At 42.9% G+C, this 21,662-nt stretch overlaps 1 protein-coding gene across 5 annotated transcripts in view; it reads left to right on the forward strand.

Moving 5' to 3' along the window:
• nrg2a (neuregulin 2a) overlaps nt 1-21,662 on the forward strand; it is a 239,229-nt gene that overhangs the window by 151,872 nt on the left and 65,695 nt on the right. Inside the window, exon 1 of one of the 5 annotated variants that reach the window (XM_071364588.1) lies at nt 20,398-21,121. The exons of the other annotated variants lie outside the window; for them this stretch is intronic. Coding sequence (XP_071220689.1) covers nt 20,605-21,121 — 517 coding nt within the window. The 5' untranslated portion in view covers nt 20,398-20,604. Of the gene's footprint in view, nt 1-20,397; nt 21,122-21,662 lie in introns of those variants that run through there. 5 annotated transcript variants of the gene reach the window in all.

Here is a 21,662-nt window from a genome sequence, read left to right on the forward strand (position 1 = left end):
ACCCCTACAGTACAAGTTAATGTTTTACCTAGACCACTACAGTACAAGTTTATGTTTTACCTAGACCCCTACAGTACAAGTTAATGTTTTACCTAGACCCCTACAGTATAAGTTAATGTTTTACCTAGACCCCTACAGTACACGTTAATGTTGTACCTAGACCCCTAATGTACAAGTTAATGTTTTACCTAGACCCCTACAGTACAAGTTCATGTTTTACCTAGAACCCTACAGTACAAGTTCATGTTTTACCTAGACCCTTACAGTACAAGTTCATGTTTTACCGAGACCCTTACAGTACAAGTTAATGTTTTACCTAGACCCCTACAGTACACGTTAATGTTGTACCTAGACCCCTAATGTACAAGTTAATGTTTTACCTAGACCCCTACAGTACAAGTTCATGTTTTACCTAGACCACTACAGTACAAGTTAGTGTTTTACCTAGACCCCTACAGTACAAGTTAATGTTTTACCGAGACCCTTACAGTACAAGTTAATGTTTTACCTAGACCCCTACAGTACACGTTAATGTTGTACCTAGACCCCTAATGTACAAGTTAATGTTTTACCTAGACCCCTACAGTACAAGTTCATGTTTTACCTAGAACCCTACAGTACAAGTTCATGTTTTACCTAGACCCTTACAGTACAAGTTCATGTTTTACCTAGAACCCTACAGTACAAGTGAATGTTTTACCTAGACCCCTACTGTAGAAGTTAATGTTTTACCTAGACCCCTACAGTACAAGTTCATGTTTTACCTAGAACCCTACAGTACAAGTTAATGTTTTACCTAGACCCCTACAGTACAAGTTCATGTTTTACCTAGAACCCTACAGTACAAGTTCATGTTTTACCTAGACCCTTACAGTACAAGTTCATGTTTTACCGAGACCCTTACAGTACAAGTTAATGTTTTACCTAGACCCCTACAGTACACGTTAATGTTGTACCTAGACCCCTAATGTACAAGTTAATGTTTTACCTAGACCCCTACAGTACAAGTTCATGTTTTACCTAGACCACTACAGTACAAGTTAGTGTTTTACCTAGACCCCTACAGTACAAGTTAATGTTTTACCGAGACCCTTACAGTACAAGTTAATGTTTTACCTAGACCCCTACAGTACACGTTAATGTTGTACCTAGACCCCTAATGTACAAGTTAATGTTTTACCTAGACCCCTACAGTACAAGTTCATGTTTTACCTAGAACCCTACAGTACAAGTTCATGTTTTACCTAGACCCTTACAGTACAAGTTCATGTTTTACCTAGAACCCTACAGTACAAGTGAATGTTTTACCTAGACCCCTACTGTAGAAGTTAATGTTTTACCTAGACCCCTACTGTAGAAGTTAACGTTTTACCTAGACCCCTACAGTACAAGTTAATGTTTTACCTAGACCCCTACAGTACAAGTTAATGTTTTACCTAGACCCCTACAGTACAAGTTAATGTTTTACCTAGACCCCCACAGTACAAGTTAATGTTTTACCTAGACCCCTAAAGTACAAGTTAATGTTTTACCTAGACCCCTACAGTACAAGTTAATGTTTTACCTAGACCCCTACAGTACACGGTTATGTTGTACCTAGACCCCTACAGTACAAGTTCATGTTTTACCTAGACCCTTACACTACAAGTTAATGTTTTACCTAGAACCCTACAGTACAAGTTAATGTTTTACCTAGACCCCTACTGTAGAAGTTCATGTTTTACCTAGACCCCTACAGTACAAGTTCATGTTTTACCTAGACCCCTACAGTACAAGTTAATGTTTTACCTAGATCCCTACAGTACAAGTTAATGTTTTACCTAGACCCCTACAGTACAAGTTCATGTTTTACCTAGACCCCTACAGTACAAGTTCATGTTTTACCTAGACCCCTACAGTACAAGTTCATGTTTTACCTAGACCCCTACAGTACCTTGTACTGTAGGGGTCTAGGTAAAACATTAACTTGTACTGTAGTGGTCTAGGTAAAACATGAACTTGTACTGTAGGGGTCTAGGTAAAACATTAAAAGTTCATGTTTTACCTAGACCACTACAGTACAAGTTAGTGTTTTACCTAGACCCCTACAGTACAAGTTAATGTTTTACCTAGACCCCTACAGAACAAGTTAATGTTTTACCTAGACCTCTACAGTACAAGTTAATGTTTTACCTAGACCCCTACAGTACAAGTTAATGTTTTACCTAGACCCCTACAGTACACGGTTATGTTTTACCTAGACCCCTACAGTACAAGTTCATGTTTTACCTAGACCCCTACAGTACAAGTTCATGTTTTACCTAGACCCCTACAGTACAAGTTAATGTTTTACCTAGACCCCTACAGTACAAATTAATGTTTTACCTAGACCCCTACAGTACAAGTTAATGTTTTACCTAGACCACTACAGTACAAGTTTATGTTTTACCTAGACCCCTACAGTACAAGTTAATGTTTTACCTAGACCACTACAGTACAAGTTCATGTTTTACCTAGACCCCTACAGTACAAGTTAATGTTTTACCTAGACCCCTACAGTACAAGTTAATGTTTTACCTAGACCCTTACAGTACAAGTTCATGTTTTACCTAGACCCCTACAGTACAAGTTAATGTTTTACCTAGACCCCTACAGTACAAGTTAATGTTTTACCTAGACCCCTACAGTACAAGTTAATGTTGTACCTAGACCCCTAATGTACAAGTTAATGTTTTACCTAGACCCCTACAGTACAAGTTCATGTTTTACCTAGAACCCTACAGTACAAGTTCATGTTTTACCTAGACCCCTACTGTAGAAGTTCATGTTTTACCTAGACCCCTACTGTAGAAGTTAACGTTTTACCTAGATCCCTACAGTACAAGTTAATGTTTTACCTAGACCCCTACAGTACAAGTTAATGTTTTACCTAGACCCCTACAGTACAAGTTAATGTTTTACCTAGACCCCTACAGTACAAGTTAATGTTTTACCTAGACCCCTACAGTACAAGTTAATGTTTTACCTAGACCCTTACAGTACAAGTTCATGTTTTACCTAGACCCCTACAGTACAAGTTAATGTTTTACCTAGACCCCTACAGTACAAGTTAATGTTTTACCTAGACCCCTACAGTACAAGTTCATGTTTTACCTAAACCCCTACAGTACAAGTTAATGTTTTACCTAGACCCTTACAGTACAAGTTAATGTTTTACCTAGACCACTACAGTACAAGTTCATGTTTTATCTAGACCCCTACAGTACAAGTTAATGTTTTACCGAGACCCCTACAGTACAAGTTAATGTTTTACCGAGACCCCTACAGTACAAGTTAATGTTTTACCTAGACCACTACAGTACAAGTTTATGTTTTACCTAGACCCCTACAGTACAAGTTAATGTTTTACCTAGACCCCTACAGTATAAGTTAATGTTTTACCTAGACCCCTACAGTACACGTTAATGTTGTACCTAGACCCCTAATGTACAAGTTAATGTTTTACCTAGACCCCTACAGTACAAGTTCATGTTTTACCTAGAACCCTACAGTACAAGTTCATGTTTTACCTAGACCCTTACAGTACAAGTTCATGTTTTACCGAGACCCTTACAGTACAAGTTAATGTTTTACCTAGACCCCTACAGTACACGTTAATGTTGTACCTAGACCCCTAATGTACAAGTTAATGTTTTACCTAGACCCCTACAGTACAAGTTCATGTTTTACCTAGACCACTACAGTACAAGTTAGTGTTTTACCTAGACCCCTACAGTACAAGTTAATGTTTTACCGAGACCCTTACAGTACAAGTTAATGTTTTACCTAGACCCCTACAGTACACGTTAATGTTGTACCTAGACCCCTAATGTACAAGTTAATGTTTTACCTAGACCCCTACAGTACAAGTTCATGTTTTACCTAGAACCCTACAGTACAAGTTCATGTTTTACCTAGACCCTTACAGTACAAGTTCATGTTTTACCTAGACCCTTACAGTACAAGTTCATGTTTTACCTAGAACCCTACAGTACAAGTGAATGTTTTACCTAGACCCCTACTGTAGAAGTTAATGTTTTACCTAGACCCCTACTGTAGAAGTTAACGTTTTACCTAGACCCCTACAGTACAAGTTAATGTTTTACCTAGACCCCTACAGTACAAGTTAATGTTTTACCTAGACCCCCACAGTACAAGTTAATGTTTTACCTAGACCCCTAAAGTACAAGTTAATGTTTTACCTAGACCCCTACAGTACAAGTTAATGTTTTACCTAGACCCCTACAGTACACGGTTATGTTGTACCTAGACCCCTAATGTACAAGTTAATGTTTTACCTAGACCCCTACAGTACAAGTTCATGTTTTACCTAGACCCTTACACTACAAGTTAATGTTTTACCTAGAACCCTACAGTACAAGTTAATGTTTTACCTAGACCCCTACTGTAGAAGTACATGTTTTACCTAGACCCCTACAGTACACGGTTATGTTGTACCTAGACCCCTACAGTACAAGTTAATGTTTTACCTAGACCCCTACAGTACAAGTTCATGTTTTACCTAGACCCCTACAGTACAAGTTAATGTTTTACCTAGACCCCTACAGTACAAGTTAATGTTTTACCTAGACCCCTACAGTACAAGTTAATGTTTTACCTAGACCCCTACAGTATAAGTTCATGTTTTACCTAGACCCCTACAGTACAAGTTAATGTTTTACCGAGACCCCTACAGTACAAGTTAATGTTTTACCGAGACCCCTACAGTACAAGTTAATGTTTTACCTAGACCACTACAGTACAAGTTTATGTTTTACCTAGACCCCTACAGTACAAGTTAATGTTTTACCTAGACCCCTACAGTATAAGTTAATGTTTTACCTAGACCCCTACAGTACACGTTAATGTTGTACCTAGACCCCTAATGTACAAGTTAATGTTTTACCTAGACCCCTACAGTACAAGTTCATGTTTTACCTAGAACCCTACAGTACAAGTTCATGTTTTACCTAGACCCTTACAGTACAAGTTCATGTTTTACCGAGACCCTTACAGTACAAGTTAATGTTTTACCTAGACCCCTACAGTACACGTTAATGTTGTACCTAGACCCCTAATGTACAAGTTAATGTTTTACCTAGACCCCTACAGTACAAGTTCATGTTTTACCTAGACCACTACAGTACAAGTTAGTGTTTTACCTAGACCCCTACAGTACAAGTTAATGTTTTACCGAGACCCTTACAGTACAAGTTAATGTTTTACCTAGACCCCTACAGTACACGTTAATGTTGTACCTAGACCCCTAATGTACAAGTTAATGTTTTACCTAGACCCCTACAGTACAAGTTCATGTTTTACCTAGAACCCTACAGTACAAGTTCATGTTTTACCTAGACCCTTACAGTACAAGTTCATGTTTTACCTAGAACCCTACAGTACAAGTGAATGTTTTACCTAGACCCCTACTGTAGAAGTTAATGTTTTACCTAGACCCCTACTGTAGAAGTTAACGTTTTACCTAGACCCCTACAGTACAAGTTAATGTTTTACCTAGACCCCTACAGTACAAGTTAATGTTTTACCTAGACCCCCACAGTACAAGTTAATGTTTTACCTAGACCCCTACAGTACAAGTTAATGTTTTACCTAGACCCCTACAGTACAAGTTAATGTTTTACCTAGACCCCTACAGTACACGGTTATGTTGTACCTAGACCCCTAATGTACAAGTTAATGTTTTACCTAGACCCCTACAGTACAAGTTCATGTTTTACCTAGACCCTTACACTACAAGTTAATGTTTTACCTAGAACCCTACAGTACAAGTTAATGTTTTACCTAGACCCCTACTGTAGAAGTTCATGTTTTACCTAGACCCCTACAGTACACGGTTATGTTGTACCTAGACCCCTACAGTACAAGTTAATGTTTTACCTAGACCCCTACAGTACAAGTTCATGTTTTACCTAGACCCCTACAGTACAAGTTCATGTTTTACCTAGACCCCTACAGTACAAGTTAATGTTTTACCTAGACCCCTACAGTACAAGTTAATGTTTTACCTAGACCCCTACAGTATAAGTTCATGTTTTACCTAGACCACTACAGTACAAGTTTATGTTTTACCTAGACCCCTACAGTACAAGTTAATGTTTTACCTAGACCCCTACAGTATAAGTTCATGTTTTACCTAGACCACTACAGTACAAGTTTATGTTTTACCTAGACCACTACAGTACAAGTTCATGTTTTACCTAGACCCCTACAGTACAAGTTAATGTTTTACCTAGACCCCTACAGTACACGTTAATGTTGTACCTAGACCCCTAATGTACAAGTTAATGTTTTACCTAGACCCCTACAGTACAAGTTCATGTTTTACCTAGACCACTACAGTACAAGTTAGTGTTTTACCTAGACCCCTACAGTACAAGTTAATGTTTTACCGAGACCCTTACAGTACAAGTTAATGTTTTACCTAGACCCCTACAGTACACGTTAATGTTGTACCTAGACCCCTAATGTACAAGTTAATGTTTTACCTAGACCCCTACAGTACAAGTTCATGTTTTACCTAGAACCCTACAGTACAAGTTCATGTTTTACATAGACCCTTACAGTACAAGTTCATGTTTTACCTAGAACCCTACAGTACAAGTGAATGTTTTACCTAGACCCCTACTGTAGAAGTTAATGTTTTACCTAGACCCCTACTGTAGAAGTTAACGTTTTACCTAGACCCCTACAGTACAAGTTAATGTTTTACCTAGACCCCTACAGTACAAGTTAATGTTTTACCTAGACCCCCACAGTACAAGTTAATGTTTTACCTAGACCCCTACAGTACAAGTTAATGTTTTACCTAGACCCCTACAGTACAAGTTAATGTTTTACCTAGACCCCTACAGTACACGGTTATGTTGTACCTAGACCCCTAATGTACAAGTTAATGTTTTACCTAGACCCCTACAGTACAAGTTCATGTTTTACCTAGACCCTTACACTACAAGTTAATGTTTTACCTAGAACCCTACAGTACAAGTTAATGTTTTACCTAGACCCCTACTGTAGAAGTTCATGTTTTACCTAGACCCCTACAGTACACGGTTATGTTGTACCTAGACCCCTACAGTACAAGTTAATGTTTTACCTAGACCCCTACAGTACAAGTTAATGTTTTACCTAGACCCCTACAGTACAAGTTCATGTTTTACCTAGACCCCTACAGTACAAGTTAATGTTTTACCTAGACCCCTACAGTACAAGTTAATGTTTTACCTAGACCCCTACAGTATAAGTTCATGTTTTACCTAGACCACTACAGTACAAGTTTATGTTTTACCTAGACCCCTACAGTATAAGTTCATGTTTTACCTAGACCACTACAGTACAAGTTTATGTTTTACCTAGACCACTACAGTACAAGTTCATGTTTTACCTAGACCCCTACAGTACAAGTTAATGTTTTACCTAGACCCCTACAGTACACGGTTATGTTGTACCTAGACCCCTAATGTACAAGTTAATGTTTTACCTAGACCCCTACAGTACAAGTTCATGTTTTACCTAGAACCCTACAGTACAAGTTCATGTTTTACCTAGACCCTTACAGTACAAGTTCATGTTTTACCTAGAACCCTACAGTACAAGTTAATGTTTTACCTAGAACCCTACTGTAGAAGTTAATGTTTTACCTAGACCCCTACTGTAGAAGTTAACGTTTTACCTAGATCCCTACAGTACAAGTTAATGTTTTACCTAGACCCCTACAGTACAAGTTAATGTTTTACCTAGACCCCTACAGTACAAGTTAATGTTTTACCTAGACCCCTACAGTACAAGTTAATGTTTTACCTAGACCTCTACAGTACAAGTTTATGTTTTACCTAGACCCCTACAGTACAAGTTAATGTTTTACCTAGACCCCTACAGTACACGGTTATGTTTTACCTAGACCCCTACAGTACAAGTTCATGTTTTACCTAGACCCCTACAGTACAAGTTTATGTTTTACCTAGAACCCTACAGTACAAGTTAATGTTTTACCTAGACCCCTACAGTACAAATTAATGTTTAACCTAGACCCCTACAGTACAAGTTAATGTTTTACCTAGACCACTACAGTACAAGTTTATGTTTTACCTAGACCCCTACAGTACAAGTTAATGTTTTACCTAGACCACTACAGTACAAGTTCATGTTATACCTAGACCCCTACAGTACAAGTTCATGTTTTACCTAGACCCCTACTGTAGAAGTTAATGTTTTACCTAGACCCCTACTGTAGAAGTTAATGTTTTACCTAGACCCCTACAGTACAAGTTAATGTTTTACCTAGACCCCTACAGTACAAGTTCATGTTTTACCTAGACCCCTACAGTACAAGTTAATGTTTTACCTAGACCCCTACAGTACAAGTTAATGTTTTACCTAGACCCCTACAGTACAAGTTCATGTTTTACCTAGACCCCTACAGTACAAGTTCATGTTTTACCTAGACCCCTACAGTACAAGTTCATGTTTTACCTAGACCCCTACAGTACAAGTTCATGTTTTACCTAGACCACTACAGTACAAGTTCATGTTTTACCGAGACCCCTACAGTACAAGTTAATGTTTTACCTAGACCCCTACAGTACACGGTTATGTTGTACCTAGACCCCTACAGTACAAGTTAATGTTTTACCTAGACCCCTGCAGTACAAGTTTATGTTTTACCTAGACCCCTACAGTACAAGTTTGTTTTACCTAGACCCCTACAGTACAAGTTAATGTTTTACCTAGACCACTACAGTACAAGTTAATTTTTTACCTAGAACATTACAATTTTACGTAGAACCCACCAGGTTTATGTCTTTTATCTAGAAACCACCGGGGTTATGTGTTTTACCTAGAACCCACCAGGTTTATGTATTTTACCTCGAACCCACCAGGTTTATGTATTTTACTTAGAACCCACCAGGTTTAAGTGTTTTACTTAGACCCCACCAGGTTTATGTGTTTTACCTAGAAACCACCAGGTTTATGTGTTTTACTTAGAACCCACCAGGTTTATGTGTTTTACCTAGAACCCACCAGGTGTATGTGTTTTACCTAGAAACCACCAGGTTTATGTGTTTACTTAGAACCTACCAGGTTTATGTGTTTTACCTAGAAATCACTTGGTTTATGTGTTTCACTTAGAACCCACCAGGTATGTGTTTTACCTAAAACCCACCAGGTTTATGTGTTTTACCTAGAAACCACCAAGTTTGTGTGTTTTACCTAGAAACCACCAGGTTTATGTGTTTTACCTAGAACCCACCAGGTTTACGTGTTTTACCTAGAACCCACCAGGTTTATTTGTTTTACCTAGAAACCACCAGGTTTATGTGTTTTACCTAGAAACCACCAGGTTTATTTGTTTACCTAGAACCCACCAGGTTTATGTGTTTTACTTAGAACCCACCAGGTTTATGTGTTTTACCTAGAACCCACCAGGTTTGTGTGTTTTACCTAGAACCCACCAGGTTTGTGTGTTTTACCTAGAAACCACCAGGTTTGTGTGTTTTACCTAGAAACCACCAGGTTCGTGTGTTTTACATAGAAACCACCAGGTTTGTGTGTTTTACCTAGAAACCACCAGGTTTGTGTGTTTTACCTAGAACCCAGCAGGTTTATGTATTTTACCTAGAAACCACCAGGTTTTATGTGTTTTACCTAGAAGCCACCAGGTTTATGTGTTTTACTTAGAACCCACCAGGTTTTTGTGTTTTACCTAGACCCCTACAGTACAAGTTAATGTTTTACCTAGACCCCTACAGTACAAGTTAATGTTTTACCTAGACCCCTACAGTACAAGTTAATGTTTTACCTAGACCCCTACAGTACAAGTTCATGTTTTACCTAGACCCCTACAGTACAAGTTCATGTTTTACCTAGACCCCTACAGTACAAGTTCATGTTTTACCTAGACCCCTACAGTACAAGTTCATGTTTTACCTAGACCCCTACAGTACAATTTCATGTTTTACCTAGACCCCTACAGTACAAGTTCATGTTTTACCTAGACCCCTACAGTACAAGTTCATGTTTTACCTAGACCCCTACAGTACAATTTCATGTTTTACCTAGACCCCTACAGTACAAGTTCATGTTTTACCTAGACCACTACAGTACAAGTTCATGTTTTACCGAGACCCCTACAGTACAAGTTAATGTTTTACCTAGACCCCTACAGTACACGGTTATGTTGTACCTAGACCCCTACAGTACAAGTTAATGTTTTACCTAGACCCCTGCAGTACAAGTTTATGTTTTACCTAGACCCCTACAGTACAAGTTTGTTTTACCTAGACCCCTACAGTACAAGTTTGTTTTACCTAGACCCCTACAGTACAAGTTAATGTTTTACCTAGACCACTACAGTACAAGTTAATTTTTTACCTAGAACATTACAATTTTACGTAGAACCCACCAGGTTTATGTCTTTTATCTAGAAACCACCGGGTTTATGTGTTTTACCTAGAACCCACCAGGTTTATGTATTTTACCTCGAACCCACCAGGTTTATGTATTTTACTTAGAACCCACCAGGTTTAAGTGTTTTACTTAGACCCCACCAGGTTTATGTGTTTTACCTAGAAACCACCAGGTTTATGTGTTTTACTTAGAACCCACCAGGTTTATGTGTTTTACCTAGAACCCACCAGGTGTATGTGTTTTACCTAGAAACCACCAGGTTTATGTGTTTACTTAGAACCTACCAGGTTTATGTTTTTTACCTAGAAATCACTTGGTTTATGTGTTTCACTTAGAACCCACCAGGTATGTGTTTTACCTAAAACCCACCAGGTTTATGTGTTTTACCTAGAAACCACCACGTTTGTGTGTTTTACCTAGAAACCACCAGGTTTATGTGTTTTACCTAGAACCCACCAGGTTTACGTGTTTTACCTAGAACCCACCAGGTTTATTTGTTTTACCTAGAAACCACCAGGTTTATGTGTTTTACCTAGAAACCACCAGGTTTATTTGTTTACCTAGAACCCACCAGGTTTATGTGTTTTACTTAGAACCCACCAGGTTTATGTGTTTTACCTAGAACCCACCAGGTTTGTGTGTTTTACCTAGAACCCACCAGGTTTGTGTGTTTTACCTAGAAACCACCAGGTTTGTGTGTTTTACCTAGAAACCACCAGGTTCGTGTGTTTTACATAGAAACCACCAGGTTTGTGTGTTTTACCTAGAAACCACCAGGTTTGTGTGTTTTACCTAGAACCCAGCAGGTTTATGTATTTTACCTAGAAACCACCAGGTTTTATGTGTTTTACCTAGAAGCCACCAGGTTTATGTGTTTTACTTAGAACCCACCAGGTTTTTGTGTTTTACCTAGACCCCTACAGTACAAGTTAATGTTTTATCTAGACCCCTACAGTACACGGTTATGTTTTACCTAGACCCCTAGAGTACAAGTTTATGTTTTACCTAGACCACTACAATTTTACTTAGAAACCACTAGGTTTATGTGTTTTACTTAGAACCCACCATGTTTATGTGTTTTACCTAGAACCCACCAGGTTTATGTGTTTTACCTAGAAATCACTAGGTTTATGTGTTTTACTTAGAACCCACCAGGTTTATGTGTTTTATCTAGAACCCAGCAGGTTTGTGTATTACCTAGAACACAGCAGGTTTATGTATTTTACCTAGAAACCACCAGGTTTATCTGTTTTACCTAGAATCCAGCAGGTTTATGTATTTTACCTAGAACACACCAGGTTTTATGTATTTTACCTAGAAACCACCAGGTTTTATGTGTTTTACCTAGAACCCACCAGGTTTATGTGTTTTACCTAGAAATCACCAGGTTTATGTGTTTTACTTAGAACCCACCAGGTTTATGTGTTTTACCTAGAAATCACCAGGTCTATGTGTTTTACTTAGAACCCACCAGGTTTATGTGTTTTACCTAGAACCCAGCAGGTTTATGTTTTTTACCTAGAAACCACCAGGTTTTATGTGTTTTACCTAGAAGCCACCAGGTTTATGTGCTTTACTTAGAACCCACCATGTTTTTGTGTTTTACCTAGACCCCTACAGTACAAGTTAATGTTTTATCTAGACCCCTACAGTACACGGTTATGTTTTACCTAAATCAAATCAAATCAAATCAAATTTTATTTGTCACATACACATGGTTAGCAGATGTTAATGCGAGTGTAGCGAAATGCTTGTGCTTCTAGTTCCGACAATGCAGTAATAACCAACAGTAATCTAACCTAACAATTCCACACTACTACCTTACACACACACACAAGTGTAAAGGGATAAAGAATATGTACATAAAGATATATGAATGAGTGGTGGTACAGAACGGCATGGCAGATGCAGTAGATGGTATAGAGTACGGTATATACATATGAGATGAGTACTGTAGGGTATGTAAACATAAAGTGGCATAGTTTAAAGTGGCTAGTGGTACATGTATTGCATAAAGATGGCAAGATGCAGTAGATGATATAGAGTACAGTATATATACATATGAGATGGGTAATGTAGGGTATGTAAACATTGTATTAAGTGGCATTGCTTAAAGTGGCTAGTGGTACATTTTTACATAATTTCCATCAATTCCCATTTTTAAAGTGGCTGGAGTTGAGTCAGTATGTTGGCAGCGGCCGCTAAATGTTAGTGGTGGCTGTTTAACAGTCTGATGGCCTTGAGATAGAAGCTGTTTTTCAGTCTCTCGGTCCCTGCTTTGATGCACCTGTACTGACCTCGCCTTCTGGATGATAGCGGGGTGAACAGGCAGTGGCTTGGGTGGTTGTTGTCCTTTATGATCTTTATGGCCTTCCTGTGACATCGGGTGGTGTAGGTGTCCTGGAGGGCAGGTAGTTTGCCCCTGGTGATGCGTTCTGCAGACCTCACTACCCTCTGGAGAGCCTTACGGTTGTGGGCGGAGCAGTTGCCGTACCAGGCGGTGATACAGCCCGACAGGATGCTCTCGATTGTGCATCTGTAGAAGTTTGTGAGTGCTTTTGGTGACAAGCCGAATTTCTTCAGCCTCCTGAGGTTGAAGAGGCGCTGCTGCGCCTTCTTCACAACGCTGTCTGTGTGGGTGGACCAGTTCAGTTTGTCCGTGATGTGTACACCGAGGAACTTAAAACTTTCCACCTTCTCCACTACTGACCCGTCGATGTGGATAGGGGGGTGCTCCCTCTGCTGTTTCCTGAAGTCCACAATCATCTCCTTTGTTTTGTTGACGTTGAGTATGAGGTTATTTTCCTGACACCACACTCCGAGGGCCCTCACCTCCTCCCTGTAGGCCGTCTCGTCGTTGTTGGTGATCAAGCCTACCACTGTAGTGTCATCCGCAAACTTGATGATTGAGTTGGAGGCGTGCATGGCCACGCAGTCGTGGGTGAACAGGGAGTACAGGAGAGGGCTCAGAACGCACCCTTGTGGGGCCCCAGTGTTGAGGATCAGCGGGGTGGAGATGTTGTTACCTACCCTCACCACCTGGGGGCGGCCCGTCAGGAAGTCCAGGACCCAGTTGCACAGGGCGGGGTCGAGACCCAGGGTCTCGAGCTTGATGACGAGTTTGGAGGGTACTATGGTGTTAAATGCTGAGCTGTAATCGATGAACAGCATTCTCACATGGGTATTCCTCTTGTCCAGATGGGTTAGGGCAGTGTGCAGTGTGGTTGCGATTGCGTCGTCTGTGGACCTATTGGGTCGGTAAGCAAATTGGAGTGGGTCTAGGGTGTCCGGTAGGGTGGAGGTGATATGGTCCTTGACTAGTCTCTCAAAGCACTTCATGATGACGGAAGTGAGTGCTACGGGGCGGTAGTCGTTTAGCTCAGTTACCTTAGCTTTCTTGGGAACAGGAACAATGGTGGCCCTCTTGAAGCATGTGGGAACAGCAGACTGGGATAAGGATTGATTGAATATGTCCGTAAACACACCAGCCAGCTGGTCTGCGCATGCTCTGAGGACGCGGCTGGGAATGCCGTCTGGGCCTGCAGCCTTGCGAGGGTTAACACGTTTAAATGTTTTACTCACCTCGGCTGCAGTGAAGGAGAGCCCGCAGGTTTTGGTAGGGGGCCGTGTCAGTGGCACTGTATTGTCCTCAAAGCGGGCAAAAAAGTTGTTTAGCCTGTCTGGGAGCAAGACATCCTGGTCCTCGACGGGGCTGGTTTTCTTTTTGTAATCCGTGATTGACTGTAGACCCTGCCACATACCTCTTGTGTCTGAGCTGTTGAATTTCGACTCGATTTTGTCTCTGTACTGAGACTTAGCCTGTTTGATTGCCTTGCGGAGAGAATAGCTACACTGTTTGTATTCGGTCATGCTTCCGGTCACCTTGCCCTGGTTAAAAGCAGTGGTTCGCGCTTTCAGTTTCACGCGAATGCTGCCGTCAATCCACGGTTTCTGGTTTGGACCAGACCCCTAGAGTACAAGTTTATGTTTTACCTAGACCACTACAATTTTACTTAGAAACCACTAGGTTTATGTGTTTTACCTAGAACCCACCAGGTTTATGTATTTTACCTAGAACCCACCAGGTTTGTGTGTTTTACCTAGAACCCACCAGGTTTATGTGTTTTACCTAGAAATCTCTAGGTTCATGTGTTTTACCTAGAACCCAGCAGGTTTGTGTATTACCTAGAACCCACCAGGTTTATGTATTTTACCTAGAAACCACCAGGTGTATGTGTTTTACCTAGAACCCACCAGGTTTATGTGTTTTACCTAGAAACCACCAGGTTTATGTCTTTTACTTAGAACCCATCAGGTTTATGTGTTTTACTTAGAACCCACCAGGTTTATGTGTTTTACCTAGAACCCACCAGGTTTATGTGTTTTACCTAGAACCCACCAGGTTTGTGTGTTTTATCTAGAACCCACCAGGTTTGTGTGTTTTACCTAGAACCCACCAGGTTTATGTGTTTTACCTAGAACCCAGCAGGTTTGTGTGTTTTACCTAGAACCCACCAGGTTTGTGTGTTTTACCTAGAAACCACCAGGTTTGTGTGTTTTACCTAGAAACCACCAGGTTTATGTGTTTTACCTAGAAATCACCAGGTCTGTGTGTTTTACTTAGAACCCACCAGGTTTATGTGTTTTATCTAGAACCCAGCAGGTTTGTTTATTTTACCTAGAAACCACCAGGTTTATTTGTTTACCTAGAACCCACCAGGTTTATGTGTTTTACTTAGAACCCACCAGGTTTATGTGTTTCACCTAGAACCCTACAGTACAGGTTTATATGAGTACTGGTACAGTACTGTGGTGGTTACTGCTGCAGGTTACAGTGATCCACATGGCAGGGGAAGGAGAGAGAGAGAGAGAGGCCCCCCTGTGTGTCTCCTGCAGGCTGCTGTGTTGTGATAAGCGTTTTGCAAGGTACCCGTGCGTCCGCAAGCTGAGGGTCGTATCCCTAGGGGGCGCTCTTCACAGCCCCACAGAGAGAATGAGAGAGTGTGTGAGTTCCCAGGAATGTGTTGATGGAAAACACAGCTGGGCTGCTGATTGGTCCAACCTCATCAGTCATGCTGGGGCCCACCAGCAGCAGTTTGCACACACACACTCCATGTAAATGTTGAAGACAAACACACCTGTCCCTCTCATACAAAACTATATTTTTCTTCATGACTTCTCTATCAACATCTAGTGAGTAATATTATTGCACGTATACAGCTGTGCTCTTACAAAAAAACAGGTTTCCTTATTAGCTTTTCCCTTTCACTCTGTCTCGCTGTTATATTTTATCACTCTCTTTCTTTTCCTGCTATAAAGTCCTGAAATCTCTTTGTAATATAAGGAAACGTAGTTTGTTTAAAGTACATAAAGTCCTGACATCTCTTTGTAATGTAAGGAAACGTAGTTTGTTTAAACTACATAAAGTCCTGACATCTCTCTTTGTAATGTAAGGAAACATAGTGTATTTAAAACCTCTTAATTATGGATCTGCCCCTTTTCAATTTTCGCCAAAAACGACATACCCAAATCTAACTGCCTGTAGCTCAGGCCCTGAAGCAAGGATATGCATATTCTTGGTACCATTTGAAAGGAAACACTTTGACGTTTGTGGAAATGTGAAAGGAATGTAGGAGAATATAACACAATAGATCTGGTAAAAGAAAAGAAAAAGAAAAAACCAACTGTTCTTTTGTATTTTTTTGGTACAATCTTTGAAATGCAAGAGAAAGACCATAATGTATTACTCCAGCCCAGGTGCAATTTAGATTTTGGCCACTAGATGGCAGCTGTGTATGTGCAAAAAATTGAATGATCCAATGAACCATTGCATTTCTGTTCAAAATTTGGTATCAAGACTGCCCAAATGTGCCTCATTTGTTTATTAATAACTTTTCATGTGTAAAATAGTGCACTCTCCTTAAACTACATAAAGTCCTGACATCTCTTTGTAATGTAAGGAAACATAGTTTGTTTAAACTACATAAAGTCCTGACATCTCTTTGTAATGTAAGGAAACATCGTTTTTTAAACTACATAAATCCCCCTTTCTTTCTCTTGGTTGTAAAAAACAGACACCTCAGTCAACGTGACAACACAAATTACCAGATTAACTGGGTTCAAATGACACTCAAAATCTTTCTGGGATGTTAGCTGCAGCTGTGACTGAATGTGAAGTACCTGTAAGTCAATCGATAGGCATTGATTGGTGTGGGCGAGCGGCAGTTGCCATGTCAGAGTAGAGCAGGCCCTCACTCAGGGAGATTCATGCCTAGCTCTCTGTATTTACAGTCCACGGGAGAACACCCTGACAGGGACCCTCAGTCACCACAAATAGACCCACTTCACTTCAACACAACCTAACAGAAAGACAAGCACCAGGCTGCTTTGTTGTTTTAGCCACTGGTTTGGTGGTTTTAGTGTGTGTGTGTGCGCGTGTGCATGTGTGCACTGACAACTGGCAGGTGTCTTCACTGATATTTTCAACATGTCCCTGATTGAGTCTGTAATACCAACATGTTTCAAGCAGACCACCATAGTCCCTGTGCCCAAGAACACTAAGGCAACCTGCCTAAATGACTACAGACCCGTAGCACTCACGTGTGTAGACATGAAGTGTTTTGAAAGGTTGGTAATGGCTCGCATCAACACCATTATCCCAGAAACCCTAGAGCCTCTCCAATTTGCGTATCGCCCAAAGAGATCCACAAATGATGCAATCTCTATTGCACTCCACACTGCCCTTTCCCACCTGGACAAAAGGAAAACTTATGTGAGAATGCTATTCATTGACTAGAGCTCAGCGTTCAACACCATAGTACCCTCAAAGCTCATCACTAAGCTAAGGATCCTGGGACTTAACACCTCCCTCTGCAGCTGGATCCTGGACTTCCTGACGGGCCGCCCCCAGGTGGTGAGGGTAGTGTTAGGTAACAACACATCTGCCACGCTGATCCTCAACACTGGAGCTCCACAGGGGTGCATGCTCAGTCCCCTCCTGTACTCCCTGTTCACCCACGACTGCATGGCCAGGTACGACTCCAACACCATCATTAAGTTTGCAGACAACACAACAGTGGTAGGCCGGATCACCGACAACGACGAGACAGCCTATAAGGAGGAGGTCAGAGACCTGGCCGGGTGGTGCCAGAATAACAACCTATCCCTCAACGTAACCAAGACTAAGGAGATGATTGTGGACTACAGGAAAAGGAGGACCGAGCACGCCCCCATTCTCATCGACGGGGCTGTAGTGGAGCAGGTTGAGAGCTTCAAGTTCCTTGGTGTCCACATCAACAACAAACTAGAATCCTCCAAACACAAGACAGTCGTGAAGGGCACGCAAAGCCTATTCCCCCTCAGGAAACTAAAAAGATTTGGCATGGGTCCTGAGATCCTCAAAAGGTTCTACAGCTGCAACATCGAGAGCATCCTGACTGGTTGCATCACTGCCTGGTAGAGCAATTGCTCGGCCTCTGACCGCAAGGCACTACAGAGGGTAGTGCGTACGGCCCAGTACATCACTGGGGCTAAGCTGCCTGCCATCCAGGACCTCTACACCAGGCGGCGTCAGAGGAAGGCCCTAAAAATCGTCAAAGACCCCAGCCACCCCAGTCATAGACTGTTCTCTCTACTACCGAGTCTAGGATAAAAAGGCTTCTCAACAGTTTTTACCCCCAAGCTATAAGACTCTTGAATAGGTAATCAAAAGGCTACACGGACTACTGGCATTGTGTGCCACCCCCCCCCCCCCCCCCAACCCCTCTTTTTACGCTGCTGTTACTCTCTGTTTATCATATATGCATAGTCACTTTAACAAACATTCATGTAAATACTACCTCAATTGGACCGACCAACCAGTGCTCCCGCACATTGGCTAACCGGGCTATCTGCATTGTGTCCCGCCACCCACCACCCGCCAACCCCTCTTTTACGCTACTGCTACTCTCTGTTCATCATATATGCATAGTCACTTTAACCATATCTACATGTACATACTACCTCAATCAGCCTGACTAACCGGTGTCTGTATATAGCCTCGCTACTGTATATAGTCTGTATTTTTACTGTTGTTTTATTTCTTTACTTACCTATTGTTCACCTAACACCTTTTTTTGCACTATTGGTTAGAGCCTGTAAGTAAGCATTTCACTGTAAGGTCTACACCTGTTGTATTCGGCGCACGTGAAAAATACATTTTGATTTGATTTGATTCCCACTGAGTTGGTCATTCAGGGGCCTGTGCACCCTCTGACCTCTTGCTACTCTGTGATCAGGCCCAGTGTGTCTGAACAGAGGTTTGTTGCACTATGGCTCGTGAAGGTGTCTCTGGTCAGATGAGGAATACACATATATTTACCATTCCACTGCTTAACGCACAGGAGTGTTGCCTTTTGTAGTTTGCCTGCCACAGCTGTCCTCCTACCCCCACCCCTGTTTCCCATCCCTTTGCCTCCTGTTAATGGTGGTCTCACCCCAGTCTGCTGGTGCGGGGTGGGGGATTCCTTTCTGGGTCCTGTTTTCTATATCAGCAGAGAGGGAAGTCCTGAGGGGAGCTACTCTACGTTACGCGGTTGGTCAGTGGACGCACAGGGGTTTGAGCTGCTTAGGTCTAGAGCTGAAGTTGGAACTAGAGCTGAAGTTGGAACTAGAGCTGAAGTTGGAACTAGAGCTGAAGTTGGAACTAGAGCTGAAGTTGGAACTAGAGCTGAAGTTGGAACTAGAGCTGAAGTTGGAACTAGAGCTGAAGTTGGAACTAGAGCTGAAGTTGGAACTAGAGCTGAAGTTGGAACTAGAGCTGAAGTTGGAACTAGAGCTGAAGTTGGAACTAGAGCTGAAGTTGGAACTAGAGCTGAAGTTGGAACTAGAGCTGAAGTTGGAACTAGAGCTGAAGTTGGAACTAGAGCTGAAGTTGGAACTAGAGCTGAAGTTGGAACTAGAGCTGAAGTTGGAACTAGAGCTGAAGTTGGAACTAGAGCTGAAGTTAAGACAAGAGCTGAAGTTAAGACAAGAGCTGAAGTTAAGACTAGAGTTGGGTCTGGCGCCCAGGTTAGGAGGACTGGTGCTGGGGCTGGAGTCCAGGTTAGGAGGATTGGTGCTGGGGCTGGAGTCCAGGTTATGAGGACTGGTGCTGGGGCTGGAGCCCAGGTTAGGAGGATTGGTGCTGGGGCTGGAGCCCGGGTTAGGAGGACTGGTGCTGGGGCTGGAGCCCGGGTTAGGAGGACTGGTGCTGGGGCTGGAGCCCGGGTTAGGAGGACTGGTGCTGGGGCTGGAGCCCGGGTTATGAGGACTGGTGCTGGGGCTGGAGTCCAGGTTAGGAGGATTGGTGCTGGGTCTGGAGCCCGGGTTATGAGGACTGGTGCTGGGGCTGGAGCCCGGGTTATGAGGACTGGTGCTGGGGCTGGAGTCCAGGTTAGGAGGACTGGTGCTGGGGCTGGAGTCCAGGTTAGGAGGATTGGGGATGGAGTCCAGGTTAGGAGGATTGGTGCTGGGGCTGGAGCCCGGGTTATGAGGACTGGTGCTGGTGCTGGAGTCCAGGTTAGGAGGACTGGTGCTGGGGCTGGAGTCCAGGTTAGGAGGATTGGTGCTGGGGCTGGAGCCCCGGTTAGGAGGACTGGTGCTGGGGCTGGAGCCCGGGTTAGGAGGACTGGTGCTGGACCTTGAGTTAGGAGGACTAGTGCTAGTGCTGCTGGAGTTGGGGATCTGTTTGGGGCTGGAATTGGGACTGGGTTGGAGTAGGAGCTGGACATATTGCGGTGCTCCTGGGCTGGGTCAAGTTACTTTGGCCTGTCTGTGCTCAGTGACCCCTCCACTGTTAGTTTGTCCTCTGGCAGTGGACTGAGCCACCACCATCTGCCACCAGCAGCAGTGCTCTGATGCCCAATTTCACAGCCGCCAGAGTGTGTGGGCGGTGCGCGTGTTTGGGAGGGAAGGGGGGGCTGAGGAATGGGCGAGGTGTGATCCAGAGCCGACACGCTTTCTTGCTGGGAGAAAGAGAGGCAAGCACTAAGGGGATACTTTCTCATTGGGGACTCCAGGGGATCTAACACAGAGCTAGAGCTGCCGTAGAGACATTGTGAATCTGGTGCAAAGCCTACACCACCACTGTTACCAGCTGAGAGGGAAGAAAGAGTTAATTGGACAGGCAGTGGATGGACCTGGATGGACCTGGATGTCTGTGTGTATCCATTCCCTGTGCTGAGGTCTGAGGAGGGGGCTGAGGGCGGCACCAGACTGGGTTGCCCTCTGTCGCGTGGCCCTCCCCGGCGGGGCTGCAGATGGGGCTTTGGGACCGTGAGGGGCCTCCTCTTGCTCCTCCCCACCCTCCTCCTGCTCATCCTGAGCCTGGGTGCCTGTCTCCTGCTGCTGCGCCGGGCGCTAGCTCAGGGCTCCACATCCACACGCTCTAAGTCCCCCGGTCACCTGGATCTGAGGGCGGGGGAGGAAGAGGAGAGTTATCCACTGACATACACTACAGCTACACCAAACAGAGCAGGAACTGCCAACGGGGCCACCGGAGCCTTTGAAAGTAGGGCACTCCAGGGAACATCCCTCTCCGCTGCAGGCTCTCTGCTCCAGCCAACACCTGGCCTGATTATACCCACTCTGCTGCCCACCCAACCTGCACTGCTGCCGGCCAGCGCCAGCACAACACCCCTCCTCCGCCTCCTCCTCCTCAGTAAGTGCGCTTTGCTTGTTTACATGAGCGGCTGTTGTGCAATCGCATTCTGTGGCACTCATTGATTTCCCCCCAATGCTGAGATGAATTTGGCAGGCAAGACTAAGCATATCATCGATGTGATTGATGAAGGTTAATATATAATAAAAGACATGATGAGGGGAGATTAGGATAAAGTTCAGAGCTCCATTTTGTACTTTTCACATGCTATCTTTCTCTCTCTCCGGTTTGATGGTCCTTGAAATATGGTCACTGTCCTCTTGAAACAGGCTTTCAGTGCATTATCATTAGTGACGTTTTGTTTGTGTTTCTCAAATTCTTGAAAGAGATCATGCTCTGTTCTGGCCCTTGGCCTAACAGTGATTCCTGTTGGTGGTGAAGCTGCTGCAGTCTCATGCTCCTTTTGAACTCTTTGCAACTGTGAAATGTACGAAGACACACAGGATCGATACTGCGCGTGTGTGTGTGTGTGTGTGTGTGTGTGTGTGTGTGGTACTATGCTTGTTTGTATTCACAGTGTTTGTGTAAGGGATGTTAGATG

This window comes from Salvelinus alpinus, chromosome 24 (assembly GCF_045679555.1).
Source record: "Salvelinus alpinus chromosome 24, SLU_Salpinus.1, whole genome shotgun sequence".
NCBI lineage: Eukaryota > Metazoa > Chordata > Actinopteri > Salmoniformes > Salmonidae > Salvelinus > Salvelinus alpinus.